General features: G+C 39.0%; 2 protein-coding genes across 3 annotated transcripts; one reads left to right on the forward strand and one right to left on the reverse strand.

The window, feature by feature from the left end:
* The first annotated feature begins 2,593 nt into the window (after positions 1-2,593).
* On the forward strand, positions 2,594-12,946 carry creb3l3l (cAMP responsive element binding protein 3-like 3 like). Of its 2 annotated transcripts, XM_088629796.1 has the most exons (10): positions 2,594-2,747; positions 5,057-5,194; positions 5,565-5,883; positions 6,204-6,301; positions 7,146-7,238; positions 7,729-7,835; positions 9,000-9,068; positions 9,237-9,321; positions 10,826-10,919; positions 11,173-12,946. In XM_088629796.1, exons 2-10 carry the CDS (start codon positions 5,057-5,059, stop codon positions 11,565-11,567), a joined length of 1,398 nt encoding a protein of 465 aa, XP_088485922.1. In that variant the 5' UTR covers positions 2,594-2,747; the 3' UTR covers positions 11,568-12,946. The 2 variants fall into 2 exon arrangements, with proteins under 2 accessions (XP_088485922.1, XP_088485923.1); XM_088629797.1 differs by lacking the exon at positions 2,594-2,747 and having other exon boundaries at positions 5,059-5,194; positions 5,518-5,883.
* A 794-nt stretch (positions 12,947-13,740) lies between these two features.
* LOC148673385 (growth arrest and DNA damage-inducible protein GADD45 gamma-like) lies at positions 13,741-15,762 on the reverse strand. The gene is made up of 3 exons (XM_088629798.1): positions 14,714-15,762; positions 14,392-14,602; positions 13,741-14,272 (listed from the first exon to the last, which is right to left on the reverse strand). Exons 1-3 carry the CDS (start codon positions 14,989-14,991, stop codon positions 14,159-14,161), a joined length of 603 nt encoding a protein of 200 aa, XP_088485924.1. The 5' UTR covers positions 14,992-15,762; the 3' UTR covers positions 13,741-14,158.
* Positions 15,763-16,966: the final 1,204 nt, after the last annotated feature.

A 16,966-nucleotide genomic window follows, 5' to 3' on the forward strand; every position in this document is an offset into this window, starting at 1 on the left:
GCCAAGTAATAAAACTGTATATTTCAGTCCCATTATTTGATTAAAATATCCCTATCTGCTCATGTGCATTTGGTATTTAATCACATTTTGGGTTTATTTACAAATTTGAAAATGAGACTGTGGTTCAAACATCACTTATATCTAGTGAAATAAAGAGAACTTCACAATGGCAGTTTGGATCTAGTGAATTGGAGGTGTCACGGAGGTTTGTAGTTTGGACCCTATGTGGAGCGGCATTACCCAGAAAAGGCAGGAGACAGATTTCGGGAAAATGTAGTCAGGTTTATTAATGGTGCAAGAATTCAGTGATCTGGTGCTCAGGGGACTAAACAAGGCATCTAGTTCCAGGCGAATTCACAGGGAAAGTCAGGGTACAGTCCATAACTCCAGACCAGTCCTTCCTTCCAGACACATAGGAAACATAAACAATCCCGGAAGGCACGGGGCCAGGTTCTCCAGGCCCTGGGCTCAGAGGGTCAGGATGTCTGTGGCAAGGCCTGTGCCCTCAGGTGTCTTTATAGCCCGGTAGTAGGCGAGCCTTCGGACATCCATATTCCAAAGCTGAGCCCTGAGCAAGGGATGCCCTAGGCTTATATACAGAAGTCAATATGCAATACACCCCAGGTGCTAATACAGATATCAGACTAACATAGATCTCAGGAAAGGTTAGAGCGCCCTCTAAAGGAAGGATGTCAACCCTGACAGGAGGAAAGTAACATAACATAATAATCTAGGTACAGGTACCTGTAAAATGCACTTGAAAAATATTTTGTTCAATAAGATAATAATTGATAAGTCTACGCATGCCAACGCAGCTACCAACCTGAATTATTGATAATAATTAGTTCAGTAAGTCAAAATGTGAGTACCATTTACACACATAAAATGAGCTGAAGAAATAAAAATGTGCTAAATATATTTTCCATTGAATACATCTGTACCAAGATGATCTAATTTCAGCATTAGATGTTTTATGTAGCCTGCTCATCAGTTATATGTACCTTTGTGCATCCTCTATGAACGCAGGTTGAATTTGTGTGTTTAAGATTAATTTTCCTTACAACCTATTGGTTTTGCATGGTCTAGACATCAGAGTTTCCCAGAAGCAAGACTCCGTTCATGACTTGTGAAGTTCAGCTTGCATATTGATATATAGTGTGATGCTGTCGTTAATGTTTTTATTCAAGTGATCAATAAGGGTGTAAGCTAAGATATTAATTTGGATAGAACTGTAGTGGGGGTGATGTACAACAGCTCCAGTTATAACATTTTCTTTAATGCTGTGTGAGTTTCACAAATTGTTGCTCCGAACACTGTTCCTGTGGTTTTTATTGTTGTGGATTTAATATGTTTTGCAATCTCAAAAGCACTTGTGTACTGATGCATAGCAACATTTCAACAGTCCAAGGCCAATTATCTGAAACCACTTTTATGGTTGGCATCAGAGTGCAGCCAACAGACAACTTTTAAATGGTTGTGAAATCTTTATTTGAAACTCTTAGTTTCAGGCAAAACGTCCTTCAAACAACGGAACAACTTTCAAAGACAAGCCACAGACAAGCTGAAGATATTATACTCCCATTTTTAGTTTCACCTCCTGATACAGGTTTTGACTGTATATTTCACTGCAGTTACATCATACAGAAATGTTTTTTTATGCATGTCCACGACAAAAGAATATATCATAGAATATTAAATAATATTAATTCTTACAAACCACCGTTTTAGGTGAAGTGAGTTATGATATTTGAACTGGGTCTACAATGAGAGGGAGAGAGAAATTCCAAATGAAAATCCAATTAAAAAAAACTTAATCCAAAAGCAAACTGAAACACAATGCCTGTGTTCTCCTCAAGTCAATGGCTTCAAGAAAGGTGAATAACAGGAAGTTTTTTTTCTGTTATGTTCTTAAGAGAGATCTTTAGGTAAAAAAATATATATATAATAATTATAAAGGTGTTACATCATAAAATCTAATCATTTTTACAACAAATGTGGTCAAGAATTAAAAATACACAGATTTCGGGGCTCTCTATGAAGCTGGTTGGTCCCAAAGGTCACAACAACATTAACTGGCAGTTTTGGATTCTTACCAAAAAGGCAAGTTGAGATGCCTAGGCAAATTACAATCAGCATAGTGGAGATGTGCCCAGAACAATGATGTCTGGGATATTGGAACTCTAGAACTAGAACCTTATTTACTGTACAGTATATAAGGACATCTGGTGGAGAGGAAGAATCAGGTGAAAGACTGAATAATAAAATAACACAATACATTCAACAACAAGTGTGTGCTGAAGAATTTGAAGCACTGCTTCAGCTTATCATTTGGCCTTCTATTGACGTTTGAGTTTGTGTCCTTGCCTGGGCTCTACTTCTGGTAAAGCTGTAACACAGACTGTGATAAACAGAAACTAAATAGTTGCATTGCATAAAAACGTAAAACAACACGGGATTTTAATACTAAATGATGACAAAATTTCAAGTGATTTAATCTTGGAATGCTATACTTAATTGGTTTCAACCGTGTTATCAGAGGAAAACTACATATCCCATAACTGCACGCAAGTGGACGCTTGGTTGTTTGCTGACTGTTCGGTCTTGTGGATTGACGTCATTTCTGTCTTGTTGGAAGGTGATTTCAAGAGCTGCGTCTGTAGGAAGTTCAGTAAGAAACTCCTCCTGTACATCGTAAAGCTGAGTAGAATTTTGTGTATGTGAAATTGAAGAGTTTAAGCACTGAAAAGGTAAGAATGATGCTATTATTATAACAATGATTCTATTTTATTGATACTACCTGACTATTTTTGTTTTTGTTATCTTGACATAGTAGGAAAATGTAGTCTATTTTCAGCTAGCACATTAATAATAAATTAATAAATTCAGTGCTTTTCGTAATTAAAACACTGATTTGAAGTTCTAAATGATTGATCCCTGTTACTGGTTAATTAGTAGTGTAAAATCGAGACAGGGATCTAGTAATCTCACGGAAGTTTCTACTGTGGCACTGTACTGTAGAATAATTAAACAAGAAAGTGTTTATATTATAGCATTTATATTAAGCGTGCTATTATCCCTGCGTGTCCCAGAACACATCATATGTACAGTGCTTATGCAGTGCTGACAAATCGTTTTTTTCAGAAAGGAATTTGTGTTCCCTGACATTAACAACCCTTTTTAAAACAACCTCTGAGGCAGTGTCACTAAACATTCGAAATATATCTTCCGTAAAACTGATAGCCAAACATATAATCGAGGTTTTACTTTTTATTGGCTTAACCGCGTATTAAGGTGATATCAAATCAAGCATCTTTGTGTTTTGTTAATTCCCGTTTTTACATGATGTCATTTTCGTTAGCATGTGACTGGAGAAAAGTGGGTGGGGATTTCCAGGCTCAGTTCATTTTTTTCGTAACTCAATAGTTTCAATGTTTTTTGAGCACGCGTGACGAATCGAATCAGTATTTTTAAACTGCAGTATCGTGTTTTAGCTGTTAAGTATTATGCCTACAGAAAGAGACACCGCCTAGCTAGCAACGAGACATGTTATTTCATTACTAATCACATTGAACAGGTGACGGTAATGGTGGTCCGTGAACCATTGGCATGTTGTAAAAACAAAGCGCTGACCTTTTCCTTAGAAATTGAAAACGTTTTCGGAATTTGAGGAGTGGCATCGAGAGAGAAAAGCAACACAAACATTAAATGGGACAACATGTCTGAACTGTGGGTTGAATCTCAGTTCAAAACCGTGTAGACTATGCTTGTATTGTCCCTGCATACGTCTTGAACTTGTATACTTGTGAAGCTGCCATTTGCTTCAGTTTTATCTTTCTAATAATGTCTACATACATAATGTCCCACAGTTTGCGTTCGCCTGTAGCGAGTGTGGTTGTCCAGGTCACAGTTCAGTTTTGCAATGTGTAAGCTGTCATGGCCACTGCCTGCTTTTTATGTGTTGTAATCCTTCATCTCATTTGTAACTGTTGCTTTATCAATAGTTGTTTTGTAATGTATAATGTCATTATTTATTATACCCGTCTACCCTGTTTTACTGCCTCTTTAATCTCGATATTTTAAAGAGTTAACGTTTGGAACAGTGACATGGGACAGCAGCGGTTAGCATTGCTGCCTCACATAATAATGTCTGTGTGGAGTTTGTATGTTTTCCTAGTGTTCATGTGAGTTTCCTTTGAGTCCTCTGGTTTCCTCCCACAGTCGAAAGACATAGTCATAGGTTATCTAGCTTCTGAGAAAATTGGCCTGGATGTGAATGTGGGTATCTGTGTGTGCCCTGCGATGGACTGACGTCCAGGACGTATCCTACCTTGCGTCAGCTGCTTGCCTGGATTGGCTTCAGCTCCCCTGTGACCCTGTACTGGATGAAGTGCTTAGGAAATGGTTGGATGGGCTGGATTAAATATTTGGAGTGTTTCTCACCTTGGATAAAGGTGTCAGCAAATTAATCGACATGAGTAAATGTCTTAAATAAACAAACAGTTTTTGTGCCCCAATCCATTAAGAACTCTACATCAAGCACCAATGTATAAATAGTTCTTAATGGATTGGGGCACAAACAAACGTTTTAAAGACATTTAGTAAATGGTGTGGATTGAACCCGCATAAATAACCGTGCCTGATATTGTTACTCACTGCATCTGTGCATGGTATCCTGAGCTGAATGGACTTTGAGGTTCCAGACAAGCAAAACCTGATTTTGTTTTCCATCTGTAAGTGAAGGCGCTGCAAGTTATAACAGCGCAGAGCCACTGCAATTGAAGCACATAAGACAGTTCATCTCATTGCCTGCATGAGGGTGACTTCTTCTAATAAAAAACAGTTGTTTTCCCTTCTTCAGACACTTAGTAGGTGGTATAGGAACACACAGAGTTTGATTGTACACTGACGCAGCATCTTGCTCCAACCTCGCATAGGTGGTGTGTCTTGAGAATCTGTTAAACAGAGCTATGCTCTGCTGGGTTGTCTTGTGGGGTGTGGGGTAGGGGGAGTCTTTTAGTCAGCTTGCTGTTGACTTAACGGATACTTTCATTGGCAGATGTCCTTCAATGAGGACTTTGAAATGGACAGCATAGATCTTTTCGGAGAGTTCTTACAGCAAGGAAACGATGCTGCGGACGATCCCTTTGCTGATGGGGTGGAGTGGATGGCTGAGTGTGGGCTTTCGGAACAAGACGTAAGTCTTATGGAAAGTTTGTTCTTTGAAAGTTAATAGGTAAATAAACAGTGGTGTACTTAAAAAAATATATATGTATTGGAACATCTTGTTTTCGTATTTCAGTCATTTCAGCACCTAGAGTTTGGAGAAGTGATTTTCTTTCATTCCATTGTCTGTTAGTGCAGAAATAGTCACGGGACTGCAGGTGGGTTAGATAAGAAAGCTAAAAACTTTTGCTTGCCTAAGGCAATGGAATCTTGAAAGAAGAAAATAATCTGATTTTATTTTGTCGTTGAGCTAATCTGTAAAAAACTTGTATTGTTGGGATTTTTTCTTTCCAGGTCTTTTTTAGGTACTTTTGAAACGTGAGTTATAATTTGCTTTACAGATGCTTAATGATCTTGAAACGGAAGAGTTTCTGAGCTCACTTTTTGGCCCCTTGGAAGATGAAAAGGTCCCCTGCCAGTCCTGGTCCCCACAGGGCAGTGACAGTGGGATATCGGAGGATAACAATAACTACAGCAGCCCCTCTGGCTGTGACAGCAGCCCTTCGCCTAGCCCTAAACTCCCAGAGACCCATGCTGAAGCTGTAAGTGAGGTGATACAGACAGACCACAACTACTCCCTGCAACACCTCCAGGACAGCAGTGACACCCTGCAGAGTGTGCGGTCTGAGATACCTGAAACCGATGTCTTCATTGATTTAGGTATGGAGAAATTTAGACAGGGCCCAAGTTGTATGTACTCATAGTTTTTCCAGTGTAATTTTCCATGTATCTTTATGCAAACTGCTGATTGAGTATTCCAGTTGATGGGGAAAACCTCCATTGGGTTATTGCAGGACAAGGAGGAAATTCTTCGTAATGTAGGCTAAGAGTGAGTTAAGTAATTGGTAATGTGGCCCCAGTTTGACTACGCTCTTGGTATTTCCTGTGGTTATTGGGTTAGCAGTTGTTGACCTTTTTTTTTAATGGCAGTTGAAGTCAGCACTGCCTGCCCTGAGTGTTTGTTTTTTTTTTCTTGTCAGATGACTGGGACTCTGAGTGTGTGGGAGAAGACTGCTCTACTGAAAACCCTGTTTCTCTTGCAATAGAAGATGCTTCGAATTCCAACAGTGCAAACCACGTATGTTTAAAATCCCTCCCCTTTCCTATGTTAGTCATTCTCGTTCAAGGCCTTGAACGTCAGTATGTGTATTTCAACCCCTTGAGATGGGGGAAGTCTGAAGTAAAATAATTGCTATGATAAATACCAAGTGAAACCAAAAGGAAAAATAATAAATTACATGTAATCACGTGTAGTTTCTCTATGGGTTTAAATTATTTACAATGTGTTGCTGAAAGGTTTTATTTTGAGATCATGGGTATTTTATTTAATGTTCTTGTGTAGTGGCTTTCAAACGCAATGTAAAAAGCATGGAAATGTACAGTATCAACATGATCCCATCAAATTTGTGTAAATGGAGAACAAGTCGACATAAATTATTACATTTTACGCATTCTAGCGCCCTCGTGTGTGCAATTAGCAAATGTCTAATGCAGAAAAATACAGTAATAATGCTTCAGGATGGTGCATTTTTTTAAATTATTTTATTATACCAAGTAAGGCAATAGAGAATAAATTCTCATTCATGGTGATGACTTGGGGATCTATTTATATGGCAAGGCATTTATAATGTGAGTGAAGTTAATTTTATTGAATGCAGGTCTTCTACAGCATGGATAAACACTCCTAGCAATAACCATTGCTGTATACCTTTAAATGTGCATTTAGCATTATTTTCACCTAATATATTCCAAGTTTGATTGGAAACCCAAGCCTCTTTTTATTGACTTCATTGATTGATTTTTTTTTCCAGACCAATTTTTCTTCACTTCATTTTTGGTTCAGTCAGCTATGGAAACTATGAAAGACGTCATGAAAAGAGGAATATTCCATTTATCGATGAATAATATATATTTTTTTGCAGCTTGAGTTCAAAGAGCTCGTCCTGACAGATGAGGAGAAAAGAATCCTTGCGAAGGAAGGCGTTACGATACCAACTCTCTTGCCTCTGACAAAGGTCATTGTGTTTTGCCATCACCCTTTGTTTCACACAATAATGCACTTCCTTAAACAGCTTTATTTTGCATCTGCATGTCAGCATTTTTTTCTTCAATTGACAGGTGAAAAATTGTATCTCAGTATAAAGTGAGTAGCTTAAATAAGACATAAAAGCAGTGTGTTAAATACTCAAGCATGTATTGTAGATCTCATTAAAGGTTGTATATCAGAGCTGATTGATTGTTATTTGAAAAAAACAGATTTTCAAATTGGAAGGCTTAATGTGTATATATAAAGATAACCAGCAATTGATAAACTTCAATATTGTGTTGCTAGACTTTTCATTTTTTTCATTGATCATATAATAGATACTAGGTTTTCTGCTCCGTCCTACAAACAGAATGTAAAATAATGCTCATCCTGATATTTATATCCTAGAAAAACATTACATATTGTTTTTATTATGCATATATTGTGTCTAATAATAAACAACAGTAATGTTTCTTCAGGCTGAAGAAAGGACTCTGAAAAGAGTGAGAAGAAAGATCCGCAACAAGCAGTCTGCTCAGGAGAGCCGTAAAAAGAAAAAGGTGTATGTGGATGGTTTAGAGAGCAGGTAAGCAGACAGGAAGAGGCCCCCTCTGGTGATGTTGAGTTTGTTACAGGACAGTTGTTCATTAGATGCAGGAATCATTTTTGCTGTCATTTTCAATTTATTTATGTTTCTGCAGTAGTGATGTATCTGCTAATGAAATTCCATATGCATCTATATGTTAAGGAAACAAAACAAAAATTTATGATTTCTTATATTCACAGAACTGTATATGCTTGAAGGACAATAGTGCTGTTCCGCCCTCTTTGATCTCATTCCTGGGTTCTTTCATTGACGCTAGTTCTGAGTTTTTTTTAGATACTTTCATCAAATACGTTTTGCATCAGCACATCTGAAAAATGAATACTCTTTTTTTTTGTCATTAATTTTCACTAAAACCAAAGCACTCCAAGGCACTCATTGTGCCTGCCCTGCTCACCATCCCATGCTCTGCCTTTTGCCACCTTTGTCCTGCATTGTTTGTTATTTACGGTAGCTTCCTCAGAGCTTTAGCTATTTCTGTGAATTTTAGCTGAAACTTCCTTGTCCTTCCTACTTCCTTAGTCACCTGCCTCCAAACCTCAGCTTTCAGCTTCTGCCAGCGAATGAATATTCACCTGTAGATGTCAAAGACTGAATGCTTGCTTAAATTAGTCCTTCTTTGTGTGCACTTATAACTTCCTTTGCTGTTATTATTGCACACATGGTCTCAGGTGACATTTCTAATTATTGTCTTTAATTAATGGGAGGTTCAGTTTTGTTTAATGAACTTTTTCTTGATTAACAACTTTCAAGGAATTTACCTCTTTCGTAAAATGAGGAATTGATGTGTATATATACAGTATGGCCAAACTGACAAAATTTAAGCTATCGTTGAATAGCACTGAATTTTTAACAGATTTATTGATATTGATATTAACTCTGTTCTTTAATGTAGCTAAAAATTCTTTAGCATAACTCGTAGTATGAAAATGGAAAATAACGGGACATTAAATAATGTTTTCATTGCCTTTAGATATACTCCTTTATCATTTCAATCATTGTTCATTCGGATTAAGTGCTCGTTTGGATTAGACCCATGAAGGCAAGTCTCTTCACCAAAGTTAGAAACTTTGACTGTGATGCACTGAGTATGGAAAGCGTGCATATACACAAATACATTTTATTTTATTTTTGTTTTTCTCCCAGAGTGGCAGCCTGCACTGCCCAGAACCAGGAGCTGCAGAAGAAGGTGCAACAGCTACAGAAGCAAAATATGTAAGGGAACAGTCTGTTTGCCATCACTTCAGACATCTGTCCTCAAACCATGACGTACACCTTCGGTTATGTCAACACTTGAGTGAAGTCAACACTTGACACGGAAAACCTGCTCTTGTATTTATGTGAAGTACTGCAGGGAATAATCGAATTGTCCTCTGCCGTCAGGTCTCTGATAGAGCAGTTGAGGAAGCTGCAGTCACTGATGAAACAGACCACGATGAAGACAACAACTACCAGTACCTTCATCATGGTGAGTAGGTTTTCCATGTACCTCTGTTGTCCCTGTAATTAACTCACCAGATCACCATTAACACCATTAACATAATTAACACTCAGATCATCATTAGACTGTGCTGTTTTTCCTAGGTTCTGAAACCACTTTCCAGGTGGTTTAAGGAAATTAGCTTTTTTTTTTCCAGAAAATGAAATCACGATTTTTTACTTTTTACAAGCCAGGTAATGTATGTAATGTTTGAGTTCAGGAAGGTTGAATGGGGTATGACTGGAAAATGGGTTTCCTGTCAGAATAACGATATCATTAGCTTTTAATGTTAGAACAAGGATGAAAATATGGAAACAGTGTATTGCTGTACAAAGGAGGTTAGATGTATAACTGAAGTTCAAGATATACTGCTTTACTTTACACTAACAGTGTGTTGATTTAATACGGTTATCCAGTAAGAATCCAGTAAAGATTTTTGAATTAGACCAAATATAGTAACTGTTATTAAATAATTTTATTCTCAGCTAGGTGTTGTGCTTTTTTGAAAGTATACAACCTATGACTAGTTTGAAAAATAGTACATTGCAAATATACTGATGGGGAAAAAAGAAACGCAACACCTCCTCCTCCACACTCTGGCCCTCTGGTCTGCGTGGAACAGGCTGAAGAGTGACTCATCCGTGAAGAGGACCTGATGCCACTGCTGACGAGTCCATCGCAGCCTCTGTCTGGCCCAAGCCAGTCGGGTGTGACATCTAGGAGGGCCTCTGACAGGTTGCCTTGCTCTAAGGCCAGCAACATGGAGCCTCACTGCCTCACTATCCTGTCACTGATGCGGGCATTGTGTCTACCGCTAGTTTCAGCAGCAGTACGGGTGACAGATCTGAAACGATCTCTCAGATGGACCAGTCTGGTGTTTCAGTCTTGCTCTGGTGTGGTCACTCGGGGGCGGTCGGATCTTGGACGGTCATGTGTCCTGCCGATCTGCTGAAACCTTCTCTGCAGTCGGGACACAGTGGAGTGGCTTACTCCATAGTGTCTGGCAACGCTGGCACATGACATGCCTGCCTGCAGCATGCCAATGGCCCTCTCCCTTGCTTCTGGCGACATTTGAGGCATTATGGAATGCACAGAAAACTGATGTGTGGCCTTTTTCTTGTAGTGACCTAAGCTTTTAATTAAGGCCTTTTTAAAGGTCACCTGATCAGGCATTGTTCCACCTGGACCTCGTTGGGTAAAGGTGCACCTAACAAGCTTTCGTGTGATTGGCAAGTTCCACAGCTGCACAAGCTGTATTGCTGGTCAGAGGGCTTAAAACAAACTGACAACTTTTTGTGAAAGTACTTCTCATTCCAGAAAATGGTGCGTTTCTTTTTTCCATCAGAATACGTTAGAAGCTTTAGAAATCGGCTGACATCACATTTTCTTTGTAACTGTATTAATAAGAGGTGTCTGAACTCCATCTTTTAGGTTCACACAGCATATTAGTCTTTTGCTGCTGCAGTCTACAGTGTTGAATTTCTTTCCTCAGGTCTTCCTGTTGTCCTTCTGTTTGATTATCTTCCCAAGCGTAAATCCGTTTGGCAGCAGTAGAAACCAGAAGGATCTATACATCTCTTCAAATGGTAAGTCTCCTAAGTGTAATTTCTGTATATAGACTATTGCCTGATTTGTTTTTTTAAAACTCGTGGCATTCTCATGCTGTCCAAACTCAAACTAATTTGGCTGCCTCTGATCCATGAGACAGTATGCTTGGCACTCTGTTACAGTATGTTCTCATAACTGTGTATCTCGCTTCGACTCCCTTTGTAAATTCTAGAAACTTGCCAATGCTAGAAATCTAAAATTGCATTACTCTGTGGTCTTCTTTTTCCCCAGTACTTTCAAGAAATATTCGATCACTTCCTTCCATGGAAACGAACAAGTTGGAATATGGAGAAGGGGCTAAAGACATAGACGGCGAAGATGTTTTCCTTCCCAGCATAGAACACATCAAGACCACGCTGAAGCCTGGTGGCCAGAATCACACCCCAGATTATCAGAAAGTAGATCAAGCCGAGTCAGAATCTGCCGTCAGCAGCAACTCGTCCTCCGACTTCCCATCTCAGGGTAAAACCAACCTCGCACCCGCAGCCGGCCAGGACAATCGCCAGGCCTCGGGAAGAGAAGTAAGGGATTATCAGACTACAGGTCCTGCAGTGAATAAAGACGACTGGATGGACAGGAAAAGCACTTCTGTAATAATACAGCAGCATCGCTCTGATGAAATGTAGAGGATCTTCCCTGCTTCCTTCCAGGAAGAAGGGGAAAGTTCTGTGCACTGTCTGTTCCATGCACTGCCCTGAAGTGTATTGTGACATCTAGAAAATAATGGTCTCTGCAAAGACATGAACATGTGAAATGTGATCCCTTAATGTCTTTTTAAGGTAGAAAAAATGCCTGCAAAACATTTTTTTTTTTATCACGGGAAACGGTGATGATAAAATATATGCTTTTCCCAGTTTGGGAATTTTAAAACTCTTCGTTATTTCAGCCTTTTTTCTTTTGTTAGCATGGTTATTATTTACTGGGGCAGTATTGCAGAGTGGTGATTAGGGCTTTCAACTTATAACTGAAGGATTGTGACTGAGCACTGCTATTGCACTCATGAGCAAGGTACTGCACTCAGATTGCTTTGGTAAAAAGCCCAGCAGGCTGGCTTTCTCGGGTCCCTTAAGGATTTTCCTTGAGTCAAAATTAAAGTTGCAGGTCCCCTCATAGTGTTCAAGCTTGAAAAGTTCACTTCTTTAGCCCATCCAAGTTAGAGATCCTTTGGAAATGCGGTCAAAGAAATGTGATGAACTAAACAAACTGCCCTCAGCAATAAAGATAATGAGGAAGAAGAAACAGTGTTTTTGACTGTGAAGGACTAGTTCTTTAATTGGAAATGTGTTTGCTGACAATTAAAGGTGCCATAGGAGGCATGCCTAGAGAGTTAATTTAGCAAAAGCTTGGCATTCCCATTGCTACACGTTGTAACACATTTCCAGCATCTACAAAAAATAATTAAAACAACATCTTCATCATCAAATCCCAAATAAAGGTTTGGTTAAGAAGTCCATGTTTTGGCTATACAGTAATACAGGCAGAATGTTTCCTTTTTTCATGGATTTTCATGTCTTTAGACACTACAGGTGATCATGATTTTTACTCTCAGCGCTGAAAGTTGCTTTTACTTTTGTATATTTTACCTATTTTTTACATTTAGAAATAACATAGCACATTCCCAGTACCGGAGTATTAAAAGTCTTGTTGGCAGATGCAGCATATGAAACATTTGGTAGAGGCTGGATCATTTTTATTTGTATATAGGAGAAGGATTATATATTATTGCTAAATGTATTTGAGCTGGTTTTCCGGTGTATATATATATAAAATATCAAGAGACGAAATGCTATGACCTGCAATATCAGCGATTGCATTTTTTGTGAATGTTTTTATGTGGCATTTTGTATAGAAAAGTAACAAAGTCTTCTTTTCAGTTAAAGAACTGTTTCTCCGTTTTTTCCCTCGCGCACCTTACCGCTGTGATATTCTTGTACTGGTCTGTTAATTGTAATCGAGTTCCGTTTTGTTTTCACGATCTTTTTAATAAAAGCATAATGGACACTAACAGACTTTTCAGGCCATTCTGAAGTGTGTATTCGATTGATTATTTTGTCGGTAGGGTGTCATGGTTTTATCACGTGTAAATACTTTTTCTTAATCTCCTACATTGTGTTTGCTTAACTTCGTGGTAAATGATACACGTTGCATCGAATATCTTTTAAATATGCGTTTCGAAGTTGACAATGCAATGACAGTTTTTGAAGTTGCGCTCGTCCTTTTGGACGTTCAAAAGAATCCTTCTAACTTGGAGAAAGTAACCCCCCCTCCCCACTACGAAGCTGGCAGATGGAGCAGTTCTGTTGTAAAGACATTTGGTTAATAAAGGGGACAACAGCAGGCACCTGGAGATGTCTCCCGTGAAAGGTCTATTGTGCTTTCCTTTGCAAATGCTAATGACCAGTGCGGAGAGCAAGCAAGATAAAGAGTAAGGTCTCAGTGAGCAGGAAATTTATGCAAACTTTGGAAACTAGCATGTACTTTGCCGAATATAAAACAGTTTTGTAAAACACTAATTCATAAACGACGTGCACAGAAAACTTCTACTCGGTAAAAGCGGGTGCAGGCCTAAAATGGGAAAAGCGCTTGACAATTGTTTTAAGGCCTGGTGTATCTTGCTTTTAAATTACAATTATTGAATAGATCAAGATCATTAGACTGAGGCTTTCAAAAACGTAAATGTGTTGGACTTTTATTTTACATTACCAATCGAAAACATTTATATCCAAACTAAAAGTAACCATGATGGACTGTAAACCAAATTACGTTTGTTGAAGTTACATGGAAAAGGTAACACCAAGATTTCTTTCTTATATTGGTTTATTTAAATACTGAAGATCTTTCATATTAAACACAATCAAACAAGCTAATTAGCTACTAAGTTGAAAAGTACATTACATACGTAATGACGCGTAAGCACATTTTTCATATTTGAGTCATTCTGTGTATTTTATCTCTTGACTCCTTTCTTCTCTTCCTGTTAAGTCTGCACCCAACTGGAAGACTCGTCTTTCTTGTCCAGGTACTCCAGCCCCATAGGAGTATCGTCTTATTGTAACCCGTCCTCCTTAACCGCAAGGACCTCGGTATCTTGTCCTGGTCTTCCTCAGACTCTTCCGAGAACCTGACTGGGTCTTCATTTTGATTTTTCATCCATATACTCCAGGATGATTTTTCCTCATAGTGTAACCACTTCCAAAGACTCTCGTCAAGTCCCAATTCAGCGCTCTGGGAAAGATACAGCAGGCAACCACTCGTTGGACCCCCTGCTTTCTTCGCAAAACAAGTTCAGCTTCTCTAGAGCAGGATCTTCAAACGAGCTATCAGCTGAGTTCTGTTATAAAATAAGAAAAAAAACACTATTAGTATCCTTTTCGGGAATGGATCGCAACGATATTTGTTTTTGTTGGACGATATTTGTTGACAATTCATGTAGTTGCGAGAGATACATACCGTGACGAGAATGCAGTGCGCATCTTGGGGTTCGCCTGACTCGTCGCTCCCCACAATCTCAGCCAGTCGCTGGATGTCATTCACCCTCACGATGTTGATGTCGTTGTCGAAGCAGAAGGCCTGGATTAAGGTGAAGTGGATCTGCAGAGCGATGTCCCACTCGTACCCCTCATCGGTTGCCAGAACACAGAAAGCCACGCTGTCTGGGTCACTGCAAATTAAAACAAATCATAATTAGTACTTTGTTAGCCAGCATGTCGCATGAGATTTCCCCCACTTCGCACAATATAAAAATAAATGTAGTATGGATAATAATACTCACACATTCATAACTTTTGCAGATTCGTAGACTCCAACAGTGAGACAATTCTGCGCTTTTGCCGAAACTAAAATGTCCTTTAATGCCTTCCCAGGAGACTGAACCCTGGCTTCGGTGCATTCCTGAACAAGGACCTCTTCAAGAGTCATGATGCAAGTTGCAGTAATTGTAAATTGCAAAAAAAAAAAGGTGAAATGAGTGAACCTCGGAAGCAAATCCAAGCGGAGAATGACCCTGAACGTCCTGGCCTCCGTTTTTAAATCCTCAAATCCCGTACTCATGAATAGCTCGCCCTCTCATTGGCTGCGCGTGTGAAGCATTGGTATGCTAATACGAAGTATTGTCCCCCTAGGCTCGTGGCCGGGTGCCGGTTCCATGGAGACACGTATTGTCAAAGGTCCTTTGTTTGCCGCTATGCGGAGAGATTCGGAAGCAAAGTAATTGCCCCGAGTTTCAAAGCTTCTCCATACATACGTTTACTTGGCACTTCTATCGTTCAGTTTTAGTCTAATTTAATCTAAAATGTAGTCCGTTTGAAACCTGGAACATTAAAGTAGCACTAGACATACAAAAGTCTTGTTACAAAACAGTAACTAGTACATACAAAAGCTAATTCTGCAGAATACAGTTCCTTCAGAGTAGTTAGTCGGGATTGTGATACTGTCCTATCATAACCGCTGTGCAGTTTGATACTTCAAGTGTTGTGGTTATAATTGCACTACAGATAATCTGTAATTAGAAGTGTTTAGTACACAGATATAGGGAAGAACCTTTGATTCTCCAAAAAAGGGGGAGAAATGGGTGCAGCAGGTGGAGTTTGCGAAGGAGTAAAACGATTCCTTTGTACGAGCCCCCTGTCAGAAATGCCTCCCATTGTTAAAGCTTTCTTTACAAATGGAAATTAAAGGCGTGTGTCGGGCACAATCTGCTTCATTTTGCCAGATAATACTGCTTAATTATAAGTGCTAGCATCCTATGCGTATCTGTTGCAGTGAAATAGTAATAGTGTTTCATATCTAGGTTTTTAATTTAAAAACGATTAAAGACTAACGCATTGTATTTTGATAGAAAGTTACAAATCTGTTCTAGCGACAGTAGAGGAACAATAGAACTCCAGCAGTTAAGCGACACGTTTAAATTGTAAAGGAACAAGTAATAGGTTTATTCCATGCTGAAAAAAAGAAGAAAGAGAACACAACGTTTCGGCCGTGGAGCCTTCTTCAGGTCACCTGAAGAAGGCTCCACGGCCGAAACGTTGTGTTCTCTTTCTTCTTTTTTTCAGCATGGAATAAACCTATTACTTGTTCCTTTGCAGCCTACGCATGCTGACGCAGCTACCCACCTGAACTACGTTTAAATTGTGGCACGTTATCTTAAGGTTCAGATAACATGATAAGAAGACAATATTACAATCTGTTAAACAATTTGCAAAAATTAGATTTCCAAAGATTTCAAAATAGTGAAAAGTGTATTAAGTAATAAGTACATTAGCACCTTAAAAAGTTAATATTATCTAACTACATTATTGTGTTTCAAATGTGCAATTAGGATGATCAAAATAGATGCGTGTGTATTTCTTTTGGATTATTATTCACTCCGCAACAGTTTATAGGTGGACTTGAGCATGCCTAATAATTAATATTTTAAGTGTTGGATTCCTGGGGCGAATAATAGATATGAGGATGGACGATAAATCTGACACCCCCCTCACCTTTAGTGGTAGGCTACCAGGGAACAGATGGGACAGTGTCGCTATGAAGACCAAGAAAAAAAAAGCAGAGGTTCAGACTTGCAGATGGCACACGTCTAAAATTGACCATTGTTTATGACATCTATTCAAATGCAGAACAACGCGTGCCTGTTCATTATAGGCCATCCGATAAAAGTCGCTTTAAACTTTTAAATAACCCCCAACCCACTTCTAATACGTATCAGATCTCCAAATCACAATGTAACAATCAAGCGGATTATTTCAAGAGCTGCTTTCCACAAGGACCAGTAGTTTCCAGCGGCGGCGAGTTTTCGGCCTAGCCCTCTTCTTAATGACTCGTCTAGTTTATCAGCACCAGTCCCTCGACGTCTAATTCTGTGATGGCTTTTGATCTAGGTATGCACAGTTCACAGTAATCTCGACAAGATGAATTGCACAGGTAAAAGCAGGCGTAAAACCAATAGCAGAGATTAGGACAACAAACTAGAAGGTCGGGTTTTCAAAACATTTTCGTTGAGACGCGTGCAACTAGATATTAATGTATA

Source organism: Lepisosteus platostomus, chromosome 4 (genome assembly GCF_059453375.1).
Source record: "Lepisosteus platostomus isolate fLepPlt1 chromosome 4, fLepPlt1.hap1, whole genome shotgun sequence".
NCBI lineage: Eukaryota > Metazoa > Chordata > Actinopteri > Semionotiformes > Lepisosteidae > Lepisosteus > Lepisosteus platostomus.

Excerpts from the sequence above, each read along its gene's own strand:
- creb3l3l (XM_088629796.1), top strand. The coding sequence starts at position 5,057 with ATGTCCTTCAATGAGGACTTTGAAATGGACAGCATAGATCTTTTCGGA. Across the intron at positions 6,302-7,145 it reads ATTCCAACAGTGCAAACCAC|CTTGAGTTCAAAGAGCTCGT; the intron begins GTATGTTTAAAA and ends ATTTTTTTGCAG. Across the intron at positions 7,239-7,728 it reads CTCTCTTGCCTCTGACAAAG|GCTGAAGAAAGGACTCTGAA; the intron begins GTCATTGTGTTT and ends ATGTTTCTTCAG.
- LOC148673385 (XM_088629798.1), bottom strand. The coding sequence starts at position 14,991 with ATGAGTACGGGATTTGAGGATTTAAAAACGGAGGCCAGGACGTTCAGG. Across the intron at positions 14,603-14,713 it reads TCTGCAAAAGTTATGAATGT|TGACCCAGACAGCGTGGCTT; the intron begins GTGAGTATTATT and ends TTTAATTTGCAG. Across the intron at positions 14,273-14,391 it reads CGCACTGCATTCTCGTCACG|AACTCAGCTGATAGCTCGTT; the intron begins GTATGTATCTCT and ends ATTTTATAACAG.